This window comes from Ptiloglossa arizonensis, chromosome 4, assembly GCF_051014685.1.
Source record: "Ptiloglossa arizonensis isolate GNS036 chromosome 4, iyPtiAriz1_principal, whole genome shotgun sequence".
NCBI classification, from domain to species: domain Eukaryota; kingdom Metazoa; phylum Arthropoda; class Insecta; order Hymenoptera; family Colletidae; genus Ptiloglossa; species Ptiloglossa arizonensis.
Window position 1 is genome coordinate 21,445,427 of NC_135051.1, and position 21,018 is coordinate 21,466,444.

The 21,018-nt window shown below is 38.3% G+C and overlaps 1 protein-coding gene across 4 annotated transcripts in view; it reads left to right on the forward strand.

Moving 5' to 3' along the window:
- LOC143145813 (nephrin) overlaps positions 1-21,018 on the forward strand; it is a 586,636-nt gene that overhangs the window by 493,175 nt on the left and 72,443 nt on the right. For all 4 annotated transcript variants that reach the window (XM_076309561.1, XM_076309562.1, XM_076309564.1 and 1 more), the window contains exons 5-7: positions 8,445-8,648; positions 9,759-9,910; positions 12,737-12,884. In XM_076309561.1, the coding sequence (XP_076165676.1) occupies positions 8,445-8,648; positions 9,759-9,910; positions 12,737-12,884 (504 nt within the window). The remainder of the gene's footprint in view (positions 1-8,444; positions 8,649-9,758; positions 9,911-12,736; positions 12,885-21,018) is intronic.

Consider the following 21,018-nt stretch of genomic DNA (forward strand, 5'->3'; position numbering starts at 1 on the left):
CATTTCCTTGGGTGGTTGAATTTATATTCATTTGTTTGGAATACTTTGTCGATCGGTTAACTTTGTATTCGTTTAATGTGAAATGTTTCACCGAGTGGTCAACTTTGTATTCGTTTACTGTGAAAGCATTTCCTTGGGTGGTTGAATTTATATTCATTTGTTTGGAATACTTTGTCGATCGGTTAACTTTGTATTCGTTTAATGTGAAATATTTCAGTGGACGGGCACATTTGTATTCGTTTATTGTGAAACATTTCATTCCATAATTCAAACTCTGATTTTTATTCAGCAAGTAAGATGATAAGTTATTTTTGTCCTTTTTATTGGTTACTTAGGAGGTAAATACTATTTTAAGGGTAAAATAATAGAGAAAAACTATTTTACGAGGTAGAAAAATTTAGCTTCAATTTTATAAATTACCTTTTCGTATCAAGTCTCGGATTAAATTGAAATTCTTCGTGTTTCATATGTACTCTCGATACAAATCGTTTAATTAAAAGAAGTTTAATTCGGAGTGTCAATTAAAAGAAATTTTTATTTCATTTTTATAGAATCACAATATTGTTGGAATGTTGAAAAACGAGCAATATTGTCGAGCGAGCACGCAAACGTGCGAACACGCTCGATTGTTGATTAATAATGAAATTTTTTAAATTCTTGCATAGGAGCGAACGAATTGATAGGTACTCTACATTTTCTGAGTTTATTTAATAAAACTAAAAATTTTGAAACAATGTCCGAGATTAGACAGAAAAATAAATTTCCATCTTCTAAAAGATCTTTTCGTTTTTGTTTATTGTTAATTTGTACACAATCTCAAATTACTTTCAAGGAATAGTTCTACCACGTTTCTTTAACATTCACGAGTATACATTAATATTTCCACATCGAAGCAACGCATTTAATAAAAGCTACACTTTTATTTGTTTTTCTCTCCTTTTTTTTCAATAAAAATGCATACATAATGAAAATACGTGCACCAAATTTTATTCATTTGTAATTATCAAACAAATCGTTATATACTCGCGTACAAACATTCTTCAATACTTTATTATTTATTTGTTCCTAGTTCTTGTATAAGAAAATTAACAATTGAGCTTTACTATAAAATTAAAGAAAAGTATTCTCGCGACAAAGATTGATAATTAAAAATTGAATAATTACATTCGAATTAAACGTTCGAATATTTTCACGATTCGGAATCGAAAATTAACAATTGAGTTATCACTGTGAAAATTAAGGAAACGTATTTTCGCGACAAGTATCGAGAATTGATCATTGAATTATTACATTCAAATTAAATAGAATTACCGTGAAAATTTTAATTTATTACCGTGTACTCACTGTACGAAAACACGGTCCATGTAACACGGTGAACACGCACGAGCGTGTTTTTCGCGCGAGAGAATTCCCATCAACGGTACACCCGGAAGTTGATCGCTTCGAGAGCGCGAAGTATGATTAAAATGAAAATTTAATAGTTACCGGATAAGGTAAAGAAGATAAAGTGCGAGCTTGTGTATCGTGTCCTCCATCGCCGGTAGCGTTTTGCACACGCGATGCGTTCATCTTCCACGGTCCCCTCCATTTACGTCTTCAGTCGCTTTGAGGTACAATAATAAAGATTTATAAACACGCGTGTAGGGGTGGAGCGCAAAAATAAACTCACCGACAACATTGACTGTTCACGATGCAAAGTGGCCCGCGACAAAAAGAGACACACCTCAGAACATAGAAACAAACTGTTTTCTTAATATTGCTGCAAACTGTTTTTTTTTTTTTTAAACATTGCAAGACATAAATTTCGAAGAAATTTTTAACATTGAAAGTGGAAGGTTCCACTTTCTGTCGATTTCTCGATTTTTCTAACAATTTTACCAAACGACTTCGAAACCATTTTTACAACATGGATTTCTTCTTTTATTTCGGTTCGATATATAAAGATATATAAATACATAAAGGTTCGATTTAAATATATTGAAGTGTGTAGATTCATAGTAGATTGAACTACGTTGAAATGTTTAATTCGTGAGTGTTCATTGGAAATAATTCACTTCGATTTCGTGGAGATGTTTCGATACGAATTGTTCGTCCCTCGTGAAGATACAAATTGAGGAATATGTAAATTTTAGAGCCCCTGGATGTATATATAAATAGGAAAATTCATTTTGAAGATCGATTCATTTCTGACGTATGTTTGTGACAATAATCTACCTCGATACGATCGTATTCAAGTTCTTTGCAAGAATCAGAAAATTGACCATGAAAATATCATTTTCAATCGTTCATTTCCACCGAGAAACAATTCTAGTTTAACGACAGTTCTGGATCCCGGAAAGAAACGATAAAGGGAAATCTAGAAGTAGACAAAAGTCGGTATAACTATTCAGAGCTGTCTGACTGCGCACGGAGTCGTACTACTTAAGACGGTCTTACTTTAGTAGAAACATCAGATCTCTCAACGTCCAAGTAATTCCATTTCAGTTTAAACTATCTCAAAGTGCTGAAGTTATCTTGCACTGCATTCAAACCTTTCCTTTGTATATACATTTCGAAAGCAAGTGTACAGATACCAACTTTTCGTACATATATTGTTTCGTGCTGCACGTATGTATATATGTATATTCAAAGCAATAGTACAAATCAGAGGAACATCGTATTTGACTCTGCAACTTTGAATTTTTCTGATCCGTTCGTTGCCAATTTTCCATTTACTTTCAATGCTTCCAATTTTTCAAATAAAGAAACACTCCATACGTTACGATAATTATTGAATTTGTCCAAAATTGTACCAAATATTGTATAATTTTTATTCGTATAATTTATTACATCTATTGTGACAACTTCTAACTCCAGGTTCATTTAAATACGAAGCATTTCGTTGAAAATATAATAACTCTGACTTCGAAGCAAAGTAGCCGAACCACTTAAGTAGTATGAGCCCCTCCGTGTCCAGCCATATTCACTCAGCTCTCCGTGCACTCATTTTACCCATATAACGGCTCCCACTGCGACTTATAAAAATGTTTACGACACAATATGCGCGACGCGAGGCGTGAATTTTTTAGTAGAATGAAACACAAAACTTGTCCCTTCAATTTAGTTTCGCCGACTTGGCTTTTCAACGCGTCAAGAGCATTTACTTTTTAATTCCTGGTGTTTTCTGTCTCGTTGTATCTTCTCTATTTATATAAAATATCTGGTACATGGAAAAAAATTGCTACGATGAAAAAAGAAGACATAAATTTCGAAGAAATTGATTTTTATAATTTTCCTTCGTTTTTTACTATTCGTGCTAACAATTCTACTCGCCCTTTACATTCCTCGACCCATAATAAGAAAGATATATTGTATCATAATAATTATTAAGTCACCCCTTATGATATTCTCCTAAATGTCAAACAATGTTAATTCGAAATATTATTTTCCGTGGCTATAAATACTGGAATACGTGATAAAATACTTTAATCATTTATTTCAAGCGATCGTACATAAATCCTCGTCCTATTCTTCTCACAATACGAGAGATTCTCAGGTGAAAATTGTTACTAGTTCATTCTGTACAATACCCTACCACGAATCGAATTATTTTTATTTTAAATATTGCCTTACATCTCCAAAACTATTGAAATTACTCCGATGATCTCTTCCAAACGATTCACTCTGTACATAGCCTCGCACTAATTTATTCAACGGAAAATAAAAAATATTTCGTGCGACCGTACCAAGTCAGACGTTATGGTCAGCCGTCCATATTCTACTTGCGCGTAGTACTAACTTCCCCTTATTCCGAGTTTGATCTTTCTTCGTCCAATACTCACATCATCGAAGATATTTACACGTCAATGTGTTACCGAATCACCCTCCCTATAATTTTCACGGTACTTTTATTTAATTCGAATGTAATAATTCAATTATTAATTCTCGATCTGTTAATTCTCTCAATTGTTAATTTTCGATTCTAAATCGTGAAAATACTTTCATTCAATTCGAATGTAATTATTCAATTTTTAATTTTTGATCCTTGTCGCGAAAATACTCTTCTTTAATTTTATATTAAAGCTCAATTGTTAATTTTCGATTCTGGGTCGTGAAAATACTTTCATTTAATTTGAATGTAATTATTCAATTTTTAATTCTCGATCCTTGTCGCGAAAATACTCTTCCTTAATTTTCACAGTAATAACTCAATTGTTAATTTTCGATTCTGGGCAGTAAAAATACTTTCATTTAATTTGAATATAATTATTCAATTTTTAATTTTTGATCCTTGTCGCGAAAATACTCTTCTTTAATTTTATACTAAAGCTTATTTGTTAATTTTCGATTCTGGGTCGTGAAAATACTTTCATTTAATTTGAATATAATCATTCAATTTTTAATTTTCGATCCTTGTCGCAAAAATACGTTTCTTCAATTTTCACACTAATAACTCAATTGTTAATTTTTTATTGTGGCCCGTAAAAATACTTTCATTCAATTTGAACGTAATAATTCAATTTTTAATTTTCGAACGGTAGTTAAAAAGACCCTTAATATCGTATAATTTTCGTTTGGAATATTTTTGTTCCGGTTCGGGTGATGTTCCGGTTGCGCGTCACGGTTTCGTTTTGCATTACTCACCCGGTGTATTCGAACGTGCATCATACGACATCGTATACTGGCTGCCTGCGTTCACACCTCGGCGTCGTTAAAGCGGGCCACAAACCGCACCGCGGCTTCCGTAGAATTTCCACCGTTTATTATTTGCGAGGGTGTATTTATTTATAAGGAATTGCTGGCGGAGGGCTTACGTGCCATAATCTGAAATGTCCCGTGCTCTTTCCACGGTGAGACGTTATTGCGCTCGCGAGCTCGCGTGTCGCGAAATATTTCGTCGTAGGATCGTTTCGCCGTGAAATTACCGTTTAACGTTCTCTTTTTGTAGCCGGGTACAATGCTCGAGCGTTTGTCGTCAATGTCACGGCTTGGGAATTTCGCGAAAGCGAGAATCGCAAGCAACTCGAATATCATTTCACAGGAACGACCACCGGTACCGTGTTTCTTTCCTTTCTTCGAGGAACTGGCGATTCATCAGGGTTCAGCGCTTTCTTCGTTCCAACTGCTTCGAAATGAAATGAAATTTCTAAACAACTAATTGTTCCCAGCTTCTCTGTATCGCGGTTGGAATTGCATTCATTTCTACGTTAAAAATTACAAATATCGTTTCGATCGTCGGTCACTCCTGTTATCGAAACATTTTTAGGTTAGGTGTCCCAATTATCTGCTGCCTGAAATTTCTAAACAATTAATTGTTCCCCGCTTCTCTGTATCGCGGTTGGAATTGCATTCATTTCCACGTTAAAAATTACAACTATCGTTTCAGTCGTCGACTACTCCTGTTATCGAAACATTTTTAGGTTAGGTGTTCCAATTATCTGCTGCCTGAAATTTCTAAACAACTAATTGTTCCCTGCTTCTCTGCATCGTGGTTGGAATTGCATTCATTTCTACGTTAAAAATTACAACTATCGTTTCAGTCGTCGACTACTCCTGTTATCGAAACATTTTTAGGTTAGGTGTTCCAATTGTCGATTAATCGCATGATCGATATATTTTTCGTTCACGAATTTAACTATCGAATTGAAACGTCTTTGGGTTAAAAATTCTATCGATTCGTTTTCAATTATTCAAATTGTCGAAGTATTTTTAGGTTAAAAACTGCAACCATCGATTGGTTCTCAGTTATTCGCATAATTGAAGCATCTTTAGGTTTAAAATTCTGTCGATCGGTTTTCAATTATTCCCCATTATCAAAGTATATATATAGGTTAATTATTCCGACTATCGATTAGTTTTCAATTATTCGTATTATCGAAGTATCTTTAGGTTAAACTCTCTGACTACCGATTACTCTTCAATTATTCGCATTATCGAAGTATTCTTAGGTTAAAAATTGCAACCGTCGATCAATTCTCAGTTATTCCCATAATTGAAGTATCTTTCGGTTAAAAATTCATAATGTTCATCGTTTCTAACCTAAAAATACTTCGACGACGCGAATTGAAAACGAATCGATTATGGGAATAATTGAGAACCGATCGATAGTTAAGTTCGTGAACGAAAAATATATCGATAATGCGATTAATCGATAATTGGAACACATAACCTAAAAATGTTTCGATAACAGAAGCGACTGACGACCAAAACGATAGTTTGGTCGTTAATTTTCTTCAACCGGTCAATTGTTACATTCGAAAATCCACATGGAAATTAATAATAATTATATATATCAAAAATTACCAATCCATCGATACAATTGTTTCCTATCCTTAAAACAGACTATCGGTAATTAAATACAGGGTATAGCGAGTGTGTTGTTAAATGGTTCGAGAAAGAAGACCTCGAAATTGTCACACTACGAAAATAAATTTCGGTCTCGATTCAACCTCAACCCTAGTTCCACGTCACTGTCAACAACCACCCGCAATCTTTGCCGCAATTAGACGAATCTGGAACGATTAAATTGTTCCGAGATATAGGATCGACGAGTGATTCATTAACACGTTGTTAAGGCTCACGGGCAAATAGACGTGCAAACCGTTCCATTCTTTCGGGACAACCCGATGCCATTCTTCGTGCCCCGTTTAATCATTTCGGAATCCGTATCACGAGATACTCCTCTCTTACTCCTCCCCATTTGCTGTCCCTTGATTGGACCGACATGCGTAAACAAAAAAGGAAAACCGAAGGGAAAAAATGCATACATAAAAACTCAGGGATCCGACAGCAGTCGCACACGATACAAATATCGAACAGAAAATTTGAATTTCCTATTTCCTATTCGAGCAAGCTCGCGTCGTTGATTCCTCTTGTTAAATATTTGTGTCATCTCCCTTGTTTATCGTCGAAAAAAAAAAAAGAAAAGAATACACAGGAACACAACTCCCCTTGGACTTGTTTTCCACCTGTTATTCGCGAGTGAAAATAACCGAGGAAATTGATTGCACCACGGAAGTCGTGTTCCTAAAGGATAATTTCACCTTTTTACCAACAATACCTCGAGAGACCGGTTGCAAGGAAATCGAATCGAATACAAAAACCACGGACGAGTTACATTCCTACGATCGAATATATTTTCTTGGAAATATTAAATAAAAAAGAGAACCTTGTTTAACGTGTTCGAAAAGAAAATTTTTAACGTTCACGAGAACAGTGAAAATTATCACCTTGATCTTTGCTGTTGATTGTGACACGAGTTATCGAAACTCGAGTCGTAAAGGAAGAGAGGTTATCTCACCATTCTTAAGTTGATAACCTCCAAAGTGTTGATAACCTAACATTTTGGACGAAAGTTCGCTACTTCGTTTCGAGAAAATGGCCGAAGTTGTTTCGATGTTTTCACCGATCGACGATTTCTCTCGGAAACGTTCGAAATCTTGCCTCGAGACTGGATGCTGTATTTTCTTTATTCCCCGAGTATCCTTGCTCGAAATTTTAACAACCATTTTGCGAGTGGTCCGGGAAAGGATGCAATTGGGCGGATGTATTTTCCACCTGGACGTATTGCGATCGATCACCTGAGCGCGCCAGATATTGGTGTTCCGATATTTATGAAAGCGTACCGGTTTCTCGATGATCGTTGAATTTTTTCTTTTATCGAGGGACGTCTTCTCTCATTGTACCCCACTTGTGCGATTTCAATTATAACTTATAGTAGAGCAGTCTCGACGGAAATGAACTTACTTGATCCGGTGGGATCTCTCAGATCCCGAAAGTAAATTTTGCAAGTTCAAAAGTTGCACATTTTTTTTTTTTTTTTGTATACCTTGAAACTTTCCAATCACCCTGTAGATGTCACTCTGTAGCTGAAAAATTCATCACCCACTTATACTAGCTTTTTACACCTTATTTTGCAATGAAGTATCGTATCTACCTACTGACGTCCAAAATAGAGCTCGTGTTTATTTACAAATTAATTGTCCCGTTACGAGTCGTGGTCGTGTCGTAATAATTCGGATAAAATAAGCTTTTAATTAATATAAAGAAATATAAATTACTCTCGATAAGTTCTTTACCGAATGTATTCGTCAGAAATGTCGAATAATACGTGCAATAATGTACGAAATATCGTGTAACATTGAACATCATGACGATGATGTATTGATTACCGGAATTACTATTATTATTATTATTAATTAATAATAAATGTTCATTAACCAGTCTATCAGACTACTCCGGAGTTAATCAAAATTTGATAGGGGGGGGGGGGGGGGAATTTCTCGTTCAATTTGCTTCTTTCCATAATCAGAATAATGTGAACTATTTTTTTGCAAAAAGGCTTGGCAAAAATATTTTATTCGAATGATTAGTTCACGGATCGAGTCAACCCTCCCTTGATGTCTCGAATTTGACATCTGAGATTGTTGGACAGTCCTGACCGACTCTCTGTTTCGTTTCTTCAGGTCGACCTCAACCACGGGTGACATGGTGGCAAGAGAATGCACTTCTGGACGACGTTTATGAGACCGTCGACACCAAGATGGTCCGCAACGTGCTACGATTGGAAAAACTGACCCGTGAACATCTGAACGCGGTTTTGACCTGTCAGGCGTCAAACAATAAAATGGTTGCCCCTATATCCAGCTCTGTCACCTTGAATATGCACCGTAAGTGAACTGCAGCGTACACAGTGTCCTATTTAAGTCGATACAAGGGGAAAATTTTTTTAAACAATTGAAAAGAAATAAAGATTAAACGCCTCTTTCATAACTTTCAGAATAAACTCGAATGACATTATATTTGAATAGACAGATTTTGCAAAAAAATATCTCGGACAAAGTAACGTATATTTTTACGAAGATCAAGATCCTGAAATAAAAACATGGGTTTGCAATGTTTAAAAACGTGAGCTCGAAATAATCTTGAAAATGTCCATTGTATAAATAAATTCATATATGAATCCTCTCTCGAAATCACGAAGCGTTCTTCTTTTTCAATCGGTTGTCTACTTTGTTGTTTCAACTTGAACAGGACACTGTGTGACACTCGACGAACGAAAGCGAGAGATTCGAAGATGGACGCGCTCGATGGGTTGCATAGGGAAAAAATCATTCACTGGAGGATGAACAAGTGACGTAATCGCGAACTGTAGCGTTTCACGGGTATTCGACGAGTCATAACCATGTGACGCGGTGAAAGATGACGGGTGGGGAGCACCGCGTGGGCGTGGCAGCGCCTGAAACAGAGTAGTGGGGGTAAATGGGAGGTCTTACGCATGCGCATTCGCAACCTCGCTCTCGCGTGCCCAAATAATACCGTAACGTCGATTATGTAAACAATTAACGTTCCTTGTTCATTCATCCGTACTCTCGAGGTGTCTAGCTTCGAGCTTCCCAAAAATTAAAAATTTCTAAATAACATACAAGATTCCAGTTCAAGGAAGACTGTTCGGACGTTCAAATTTCAAACTTTTCGCGCGAGGTTTATTTACATTTCGAAAGAAGCAGTCGATGCAGAGTTTAACACTTTTAACTTATTCTCCGATCGAGAGCAAATATTTACCAGCAGTTATACAATGGAGTGAATATCGGTTTCTACTTCTCGCTGTGTCGTTCGTCCTCTTTGGAACGCTTTCGTTTCCATTATCCGTCCACAAACTTCCACCGTCTGTCGGATACAATTCGAAACGATTATGCAAACACTCGTGCGCGCCGCTGGGATCTTCCGTGCATCACAGTTCTTTGAGCGGAGACTAATGGATGGTACACGTGTTTCAGTGAAGCCATTGTGGGTCCGCATGCAAGGAACGAACCATCCATTTAGCGCTGGCACCACGTACGAAATAGGTTGCGAAGTTGTTGGAGCTAGACCAACGCCAAAAATTATCTGGTCGAAGGGGAGTACCACGCTGAATGATACGCGCCAGACGGTAAATCTTTGTTAAATCGTTGTCATGGCGGTGTATACCGGGTGTCTTGTAAAACGTGAGCATCTTTACGCGCGAACGTCTGCGTTGCAACGATCGTTCGAGCAATTCTTTCAATTCTTTCTTGCAAATGGGAAAAAAATATATATTTTCATACAATCGAGAGTAAAAATATATAATATATAAATAATATGAAAATATATAATATTGTGTATTTCATGGTGGTTGTGAATATTTTAAACAGAATCTACCGGTTCCCTCGAGCGTATTATTAAACCTTTATACCAATGACTCGAGTCCTTTTTGAAAATTAACACAATATTAAATAAAATGAAAAAAGAAGCATTTTCATATAATCGAGACTAAAAATATGTAATATTGTGTATTTTACGGTGGTTGAAAATATTTTAAACAGTATCTAAACTTTTTTACCAATGACTCGAGTCCTTTGTGGAAATTAACACAAAATTAAATAAAATGAAAGAAAATACGGTTTACCGAGATTACATTTTTTTCATTATTTTTAAAATTACACTCACGTTCTACGAAGCACCCTGCACAACTGTAAAGTCGATAGTATTATTATACATTGTTAATTCACACTTTCAACAGTTGTGTTTGCATATTATAATATTTACTACAATATAGAAGATTGCACTATCGCTCAAAAGTGTACAAACACTCGTTACATACGCTCGATAAACCGGTAAGAGTTTGATTATTATAATTAAGGAGATAATTATGCGTATATATTGATTATTATATTTCGAGAGCTAACGATGCATCTATATATATACATATTGATTATTATGTTTAGAGGGTTAACGATACAGAAGCAAATATTTATTCCAGGCATACAGACACTGCCGCTCAAAAGTTTTTCAGACACTTGGCCGTCTAAAGTGTCCTTAAACTTTTGAGACAAAAGTCCGCCAAAGTCGGTGCTAGAAACTTCCATAGTCAAACAATTAGTCGTCCCAAACAAGTGACAACGGTTTGAAATTTTTCAATTCTTCTCGAGAAAACGTTCTCCATGGTAGTTTCCCGCCGTAAGAAGATTTCCAGGGGGAAATTCCACCAAGAGACACGAAAGTAAAATGTCTAACCTTTAAGAAGAACCCTACAAAGATTATCGTACGACCATTTTTCACAAAGTTGCAGAGGTTTGGGAACTAATAGCATTTTGGTCAGGTGTCGCGAAACTTTTGAGCGGTAACCTGCGAAATTTTCCAGTTTCTCTTTCCACCTTTTTTTTAGAAAATGCTTCCCGATGTAAGAAGATGTCCAGGGGGGAGTGAAACTCAAATATCGGGGAAAATTTCACTCAAATACCGAGGATAGGGTACTTAACCTTCGAGACGGCTCGAATGAAGATTATTTCTCACGAAGGGAAATTCTCTTTTCAACTTTTCAGGGATAGCGTGCATAAATTCAAAGACTGCGAATTTTTGTAACCAAGCAATTAATCCTTGCAAAGAATCAGAGAGAGTTTAAAATTTTCCAATACATTTTTTTGAATAATTTCTATTGTAAGAAAATTTCCAGGAGGAAATTTACTTAGAAATACTCACGTATAGCGTTCGTCCTTTAAAATAACCCTACAAACGTATACACAAAACCCTATAATCAACAAAAATCATAACAACGTTCGTATCTCGCCAAGTGAAATTCCCCTCGGACTTTTCATCGTTACCATAAATCGCTGCAAGAGGTTAAACTCCATAATCGCATCAGGAACCGTGATAACTATCCTGCCTTCGATTATTTCGCGCTGAAGGGCGGTCCTCGGGATAATATTTTCCTTCGTAAGGGTTCAATCGTCTCGTTGAGTCGCTCGCGAGGACGTCCATTCACGAGACGTTGCAAAACGTAATTATTCAACGATGAAAAAAAAAATCTTCCACCTGGAGAACGTAAGGGGGATCATTGTTGTAATATTTCCCGCTCGAGCGGAATTTTTCCGTCGATTTTCCGCAAACGAGCCGCAACTTTCGAAACGCGATCGCGTTGAGTCGCTCGCGAGGACGTCCGTCCACGAAAGGTCGCAAAAAATAATTATTCAACGATGAAAAAAAAAATCTTCCACCTGGAGGACGTAGAGGGGATCATTGTTGTAACATTTCCCGCTCGAGCGGAATTTTTCCGTCGATTTTCCGCGAACGGGCCGCAACTTTCGAAACGCGATCGCGTTGAGTCGCTCGCGAGGACGTCCGTCCACGAAAGGTCGCAAAAAATAATTATTCAACGATGAAAAAAAAAATCTTCCACCTGGAGGACGTAGGGGGGATCATTGTTGTAATATTCCCCGCTCGAGCGGAATTTTTCCGTCGATTTTCCGCAAACGAGCCGCAACTTTCGGAACTCCATTGCGTCAAGTCTCCGCGAGGACGTCTCGTCACGATCGACTCCTCGAGAACGACTTCCGGTGACCTGGTACCCCCCTGGTAGCCCCCTGGCAGCCCCCTGGTAACCTGGACGTCGCAAAGATCGCTGTTATTTTTTCCCTGGGCCCCCCAACCTCCCTAGGGGTCCGATCACCTCGTGAACGACTTCCAGTGACCTGGTAGCCCCCTGGTAGCCCCCTGATAACCTGAACGTCGCGAAGATCGGTGTTATTTTTTCCCTGGGCCCCCCAACCCCCCTAGGGGTCCGATCACCTCGTGAACGACTTCCAGTGACCTGGTAGCCCCCTGGTAGCCCCCTGGTAGCCCCCTGGACGTCGCATAGATCGCTGTTATTTTTTCCCTGGGCCCCCCTAACCCCCCCTAGGGGACCGATCACCGCACCGTTCGGTAAACTGTTTGAAATTCATGAAAGCTATCCTCGCAGACGAGCCCCGACAACAGCAACGTCACCACGAGCATTCTCACCTTCGTGCCGAGTATCGAGGACGCGGGCAGGTTCCTCTCTTGCCACGCCAGCGTACCGGATATCCCGGATTCCGAGATGGAGAACGGATGGAAGCTCGACATACACCGTAAGTGTTCTCCGACGGAGTTTCATATAAATGTAAAGCTCCCGGTACAGTGACGTAACACGGAACGTTTCAACGACAGGTGGGCGAACACACGAGAGCGTAAATAGAATAAGCTTTTCGACGTTTTGTCGCCCTCGTGTTTTCGCGAACGTACCCCTCGCCGTCTACCGACCTCGCTTCCTTTCCTCGTTTTCTCGTGTTTCAAATCGATGATCGTTTCGCGCCGGGACGACACGGACGACCACGGGTGAGAATCGTATCGTGTGGAACGGATCCGGAGAATGAACAATAAACGATCGAATGCTTAGTAGATTGTGCGTTGGTAAATTTCTTCCTGTCGTGGAACGTGGAAGGGTTTTCTGTAGGTCGTTGATACTAACGAGAATTAACAATAAACGATTGAATGCATGGTAGATTGTGCGTTAGTAATTTTTCGTATTATAGAACTTACAAGGGTTTTCTGTAGGTCGTGGATACTAATGAAAATGAACAATAAACGATTAACACACGGTAGATTGTGCGTTAGTAATTTTTCGTATTATAGAACGTACAAGGGTTTTATGTAGAACGTGGATACTAACGAGAATAAACAATAAACTATTAATGCACGGTAGATTATATCGTAGGAGTTATTTTATATATTATATCGTAGGAGATTTTTTATATCGTAGGAGTTATTTTATATATTATATCGTAGGAGATTTTTTATATCGTAGGAGTTATTTTATATATTATATCGTAGGAAATTTTTTATATCGTAGGAGTTATTTTATATATTATATCGTAGAAGATTTTTTATATCGTAGGAGTTATTTTATATATTATATCGTAGGAGTTATTTTATATATTATATCGTAGGAGTTATTTTATATATTATATCGTAGGAGATTTTTTATATCGTAGGAGTTATTTTATATATTATATCGTAGGAGTTATTTTATATATTATATCGTAGGAGATTTTTTATATCGTAGGAGTTACTATTTTTTTTTTCTCTATTGTTTTTTTTTTGTGAAACGATCTCGGTCGAAAACAACGTTCGAATGTTGATTTGTTTCTATCATCGCGTGTCGATCGACGTTATTTTCATCGGTATTTTGGCCCTAACTTAGAGGAATGTTTAAACACAGATCTCTGAATATGAAAAGTTGAAGAGAAATTTACAGAAGGGGGTAGATTTCATCATTTTTGAAAAATATCGGTGTTTAACTCGTTTACAGAATAACACTCGTGGGTGCAATAACATTTGAACGTAACATAGAATTTTGAACGTTTGAAATATAATATTAATGGACACGTAGTATCGCAAGTCAGATAAGTAAATATATTCTACAAATTTTCTTTGATGGCGTTACAACCTTCCTTCCACATTTTCTTTAAATATTCCTCAATTTTCGATCTGCTACCGTTTGCTAAAATATATACCGGGTGAGACCACGAAACATGATCAGCTTGGATTGCTCTACCATTACTGAACCGATTTTATTTTGTTCAATACAATACAATTCAAGGAGTTGTAGCTAATTTTTCGCAAACTGTTCTTTCATTCAAATTTGTAAGCTAACCATCAATTTTTCAAGACAAACACACAATTTCTTTATATTCATCTTGCAGCGGGTACTGTAACAATTTCTATAAGCACAGTAACAAATATCTCTTCCCATCTGAACCCAAGTAACATTCAAAAAACTATCCTCGAAGGTGACCTTCGAAACTCTGAAAACAAAGATTCGAAAAACTGTTCTATAATCACCCCTAAAACACCCCTTGATCGCATATTCAATCGAATAAAATAATTTCCGATCAATTCGCTAACGACAGAACAATCTAAACCGATCACGTTTCGTGGACCACCTTGTAAATCGAAAATGAACATCGGTGATCTGGAAAATGAATAATACAACCTGTTCGTTCACCCCAACACCGATCATTTATTCACTTATTTCTCGTTTACACTTATTTCGACATTATCCACGAACAGAACACTCGTTCAATTTCGAAAGAAAAAAGCCATCAGTTTCAAATCAAACACTCGAAGAAGATACTATAATTAGGAAAACAACGATGCAGAGGTGTGGTCGAATGTTCCAAAGATACGGAGATTAGGCAATTTAATTGGTTCTCGGAACAGTGAGAGATCGCTCCGATTGGTTTCCTGGCGAACGAAATTTCGAAATCCCTAGTTGCGTTTTTTGTTTCTTTTTTTTTTTTGTTTCTTTTTCTGTATTTTGTATCGCTCGCTTGCGCAAGGTCTCGTCCACGGGAAAACCGGCCTCGCCTGTGTCCAATAAAAATGAAATACGGCTGATGAGCGATTTATTACGCCGGCGCACGGAACGTAATTTAATTCGCGTAATCGATAGATAGCGGTTCTAGGAGCGATTGTTTCGCCCCGTGGTGCCGAAATAGGTTTTCGAAGTTTCCGCGGCGGTGGCGACGAGCAACGTAGCTTAATGTGAAACGCGTGTCGAGAGTGTCTATTCTTTGAGTCAATTTACCCACCGGGGTTTATTTAGATTAATTAAAATTTTAATTACTTCTTTCGAGCAACCTTGGAGATCGCAAGAGTCAAGGTTAAAATTTTCGTTGGAAATTTAAACGGTGATCGTTGCAATTCTCCCGATAATTAACGTAAATGGATAATTTTAGCTTCTAACATTTTTTATAAGAGTATTGTTAAGAATTGTCGAACGAATAATAATAATTGCTGCAATGATACTCAATGGGGACACATAATGGGAAAATGTAAAGTTATTGTATGTCTAAAGAAAGATTTGAAAAATGATGAATACACGATACGTGTATTTAATGTATAGTTAATTTATGTTGGACCCTTATTTTTCTGAGGGTGGTTAATTTGCGTATGCGTAAAAAAATATTACGTAAATATTGATGAAATGGTACGTATATTTAACTCACGCTCGATGGAACTCTTATTTTTTTGCCGATGGTCGATCTACACACGTGTAAGGTAAAATTAGGTAAATAAACGATAAAATGTTACGTGTATTTAATAAGCTAGTCTGCGAATCTCCACGAAAAAGCTCCATGAAAGTGTTGTCCTGTTTCTATGACAAAAAGTTCTCTTGGCTGCTTACGTAGCCAGGTTTGCGTCTAGCGGTGAATTTTTGTCCCGGTTAAGTCTTTCGTGTTTAAATATTTCTTTGGTTCGTGCAAGCGTACCTCATCCCACATAATCATCCTTCTGTAACTGTCTGCTCCACCAATATTCTCACAGTACTCAAGAATCCGACGACAGTGCGCTGTTCTTTCAATATGCTGTCTTGCACCAGGACAGCCGTCTTGGCAACTAACCAGAACATGCTATAAACTGAACACAAATTCTTGGTTCTGGGCGGCAGTGATGCCAAATATTTAAAGTAGAATTCCTCGATGCCCGCGTTTGCTAGGTTTGCGTCACATGGCTCGTTTCACGTCTGTGTCTTCGCCTATTGAACGATCCTCGTATTATCTCTTACGATGCATCATGTCCAGACGAAGGAAATTTTACGTGAGGAAAAATTACAAAGAAACAAGGATTTATTCGATTTTCCTTATATAAAATTTCCAACCTTGTACAAAATGTATTATATAAAATTTCCAACCTTGCACAAGATGTATTAGATAAAATTTCCAACCTTGTACAAGATGTATTAGATAAAATTTCCAACCTTGTACAAGATGTTCCTTTATATAAAATTTCCAACCTTGTACAAGATGTTCCTTTATATAAAATTTCCAACCTTGTACAAGATGTTCCTTTATATAAAATTTCCAACCTTGTACAAAATGTATTATATAAAATTTCCAACCTTGTACAAGATGTATTATATAAAATTTCCAACCTTGTACAAGATGTTCCTTTATATAAAATTTCCAATCTTCTACAAAATATATCCATATATAAAATTTTCAACCTTGTACAAGATGTGTCCTTATATAAAATTTCCAACCTTCTACAAAATGTATTATATAAAATTTCCAACCTTGTACAAGATGTATCCTTATATAAAATTTCCAACCTTCTACAAGATGTTCCTTCGTATAAAATTTCCAACCTTCTACAAAATGTATCCTTATATAAAATTTCCAACCTTCTACAAAATATATCCATATATAAAATTTTCAACCTTGTACAAGATGTGTCCTTATATAAAATTTCCAACCTTGTACAAGATGTTCCCTTATATAAAATTTCCAACCTTCTACAAAATATATCCATATATAAAATTTCCAACCTTGTACAAGATGTATCCTTATATAAAATTTCCAACCTTGTACAAAATGTATTATATAAAATTTCCAACCTTGTACAAGATGTTCCCTTATATAAAATTTCCAACCTTCTACAAGATGTATTCTTCGACCTGACAAACTCTTTTGTAAAGAGAAGTAGACTCCCCAGAAACGGTACTGTACTCCTTAAAACTTAGATAAAATTGAGAAATTTACCAAAATATGCAAATCGAGATATTTTAGTATCGAATGTCTGTATTTTAAGGGCATGTTAAAAGGAGAAGTGCTTATTTATCAAATTTGAAGAAACGTTACACTTTGTTGTATCGACATCTAATAATAGCTTTTAAGGCGAGTTCAACGACCCTCGACGTAACGTTTCGAAATGCAAAAATACACGCCGCCGATCTCGATACATGTCAAAAAGCACTCGACCATACAGCATCACGGCGATCTGGACGCGAAACGTGTATCGACCAAGCTGAAACGAATTTTTGAAATTTTTATAGCGCGTTGGGAAAGAAATTTTCAGGCTCGTCAGTGGCCAGCGAAATAGAAAAAAACGAACACGAAAGGTTGTTCATTCGGCTCTTACGATGCAATTGATAGGATATGAATCATGTGAAATGTGGACCAATGAAGCGTTACTTCCTATTAACTCAGATAGTTGGACAGTTCATTTTATACGTCGTTGAACTCACCCTGAAACCTCTACTAGATTCTGATCTAAAGAAATCGATAAAGTAGACCTAAAGTAGACAGGAGCGCGAATCCGGAGTAAACGTTACTACTTGAAAACGGTAATCGCTGTGATTAGCTTGTTGTAATTACTGCATTCATGGGTTGCTTACTCCGGTAGATCTAAAAGTTTCAACAGAGCCAATTCTCCCTCTATTAAAAAAGTCTCCTAAGATTCTTCGAAGTTGTTCTGTAAGACCGTTCTGAACAGTCCCATCATCTGGTCCTCCAACACATGCTGTATACAGCTGTCTAAAAATTTTAAGTTTAAATTAAATCTTACACCAAGACTTTTTGAAGTCATTCTGCAAAACTCTCCGTCTCGTCAGATGAACATATTACTTGAAACCTTAACACTTGCTACTTTTAAATATCCAAGAACATCTTGTACCAAGTCATCCTACAAGGTAATACGAACTAAGTCATTCTACAACTATGTTATCTTACACGACAATATGATCAATACACGTCCCACCATTTTGGACTCCAACACTACCTGTTCACAGATCTCCAAGAACCTCGCAATTACCCAAAGTTTCCCTCCTATCGAGGAAATCTTGCGAGATTCTTCCAAGTCACCCTACAAACCAACACCAACTGTCCACTTCGTCACACAAATATCCCATTATCTTGGATCTCAACACTACCTACTCATAAATGTCCAAGAACCTCGCAATAACTCGTTTAGCCCTCTATCAAGAAAATCTTCTTGCGAGATTCCTTAGAGTCGACCAACAAACCAATACCAACTGTCCACTCCGTCACACAAATATCCCATTATTTTGGCAACACTACCTGCTCACAGATGTCCAAGAACCTCCCAATTACCCAAAGTTTCCCTCCTATCGAGGAAATCTTGCAAGATTCTTCCAAGTCACCCTACAAACCAACACCAACTGTCTACTCCGTCATACAAATATCCCATTATCTTAGACCCCAACACTACCTGCTCACAGATGTCCAAGAACCTCGCAATTACCCAAAGTTTCCTTCCTATCGAGGAAATCTTGCGAAATTCTTCCAAGTCACCCTACAAACTAATACCAACTGTCCACTCCGTCACACAAATATCCCATTATCTTAGACCCCAACACTACCTGCTCACAGATGACCAAGAACCTCTCAATACCCAAAACTAGCCCTCTATCGAGAAAATCTTCTTGCGAGATTCCTCAAAGTCGTCCAACAAACCGATACAAACCGTCCCGTCATCGAAATCCCGGCATACGCATCCTGCAATAGCCTACGAGTAGCTTTCCTAAAACCTCAGAACGCAAGCAATAAACCTGTACCTTGAGGCGGTCGCGCATTCCGAAGCCCTCGACGGCTTGATTCGCGCGACCCTTATCTGAAATAATCTTGCTCCCGCGTATCTTCCAATCAGCGTTCTCGATATCGCTGTACCCACCGGATGATCCGTTTCAAATTGCACCATCCGACCAGACACCGGTGGAAAAGTCGCTCGACTCTCGCGTCGCGGAAGGACGCGCTCGTTTGGCTCGTTCAAATTAAAACTTGCGTCGCCCTATCGTCGCGAGAGGGGGCCAGAAGTGTACGCCAGCAGGATGGCGCGGCAGGATGGGGGGAGGAGGAGGTGAGAGGGGTTGGCTGGAACTTTTTCAGCCAGCTGGATTCTGTCAGCCACCGAAACCGCGTATTGGCTTCACGCTCGATCTCCGCCTCGCTATTAGCAAGAAATCCGCTCTCCCGTGGCCGGTTCGATATCGTTCCTAGCTTGAAAATCGAAGGGGTCGGTGAGAGTAGGGAGATGGAACGGACGAGGGAGGGAGAAAAAAAAAGCGAGGAGCAAAAGAGAGAGAGAGAGAGACTGAAAAAGGAAAAAACAAGAGCCGCGAAAGAGCAGCCGCAATATCGATTCACGACGTTCGCCGTCCGGGTCTTGCTTATGATTTCTCTCGCCCCTGTCCCCCTCCCCCTACCCTCCCCTCACCGGAACGCTGCTGGTAATACGAGTCCACCGAACAAATCCGATAATTCCGCCGCAAGATTCGTGCCTGCAATAACGAGTAAATTTTTCCCTATTTCTCACCCTGCCAACCCTTCCTCCATCCTCTGTGTTTCTCTCTCTTTCTCTTTCTGTTTCTCTCTCTCTCTCTCTCTCTCTCTATCTATCTAAAATTACCTCCCGACGTGGGCTAATGGAAAAAAACGCAGCGCGAAAAGGAGAGAGACCGATGCTAGGGGGTTCGTGAGGGGGGAAGGGTGTACGAGAGAGTCAAGGGAGGGAAACACGGAAGGCACGGAATCGTGCTTCCAGGGTAGCGCGAAAGTCTAGTGGAAAAAACGAGCGAAACGGACCGACGGGACCGGGGAACAAGGTCGTGGGAGAAAGAGAGAAAGGGATAGGGAACAGCGACTAAACCGTGGGTGCGAGAGAGACCCGCGTTACGGACGGAAAGAAGAAAATCGAGAAAACGAGAGAATCTTTAGCCGCAGATCGGCATGTACCATTAATTTCTGTGGAGCTGAGCTGATCTCCAGTTCCCTTCCTCTCTCTCTCTCTCTCACTCTCTCTTTCTCTTTCGTTTTCGTTCTTCTCGGTCGTGGCTCTCCGTCGTTTCTTCGCCGTCCGAACCGAGGGAAAAACTTTTATATTGGACAGTAAAATCACAGCGTTAATCTCCAGCAACCGTGACAGGAACGGGAGTCCTGCATAACACCGGGTTCGTTATAGAACCTCGCCCCCCCCCCCTCTCCTCTATGGGATGAGACGGAGGGGGTTGTCGCGAAATTTATAGGCATAACTCGACGACACAGAGAAGATCCCCTAGGGGATGGGGTTTCGTGGTTTTTGGACCACATCTGTACTTTATTACTAGAGGTCAAACCACGTAACTTTATATGTTTTCTCTTAAGTTTTCACTAGTTTGCCTTCGTGTACCTTTTCTTTTCCTAATTTACACTATTTGGCCTTATGTGTTTTTTTTTTAATTTACACTATTTGGCCTTATGTGTTTTTTTTTTAATTTACACTATTTGCCTTTGAGGACTTTTTTCCTAATTTGCACTATTTTGTATGTTTTTTTTCCTAATTTACATTATTTGGTTTTGTGTGCTTTTTCCTAATTTACACCATTTGACTTTGTGTGTTTTTTTTTCTAATTTACGCCATTTGGCTTTGTATATGTTTCTTTCCTAA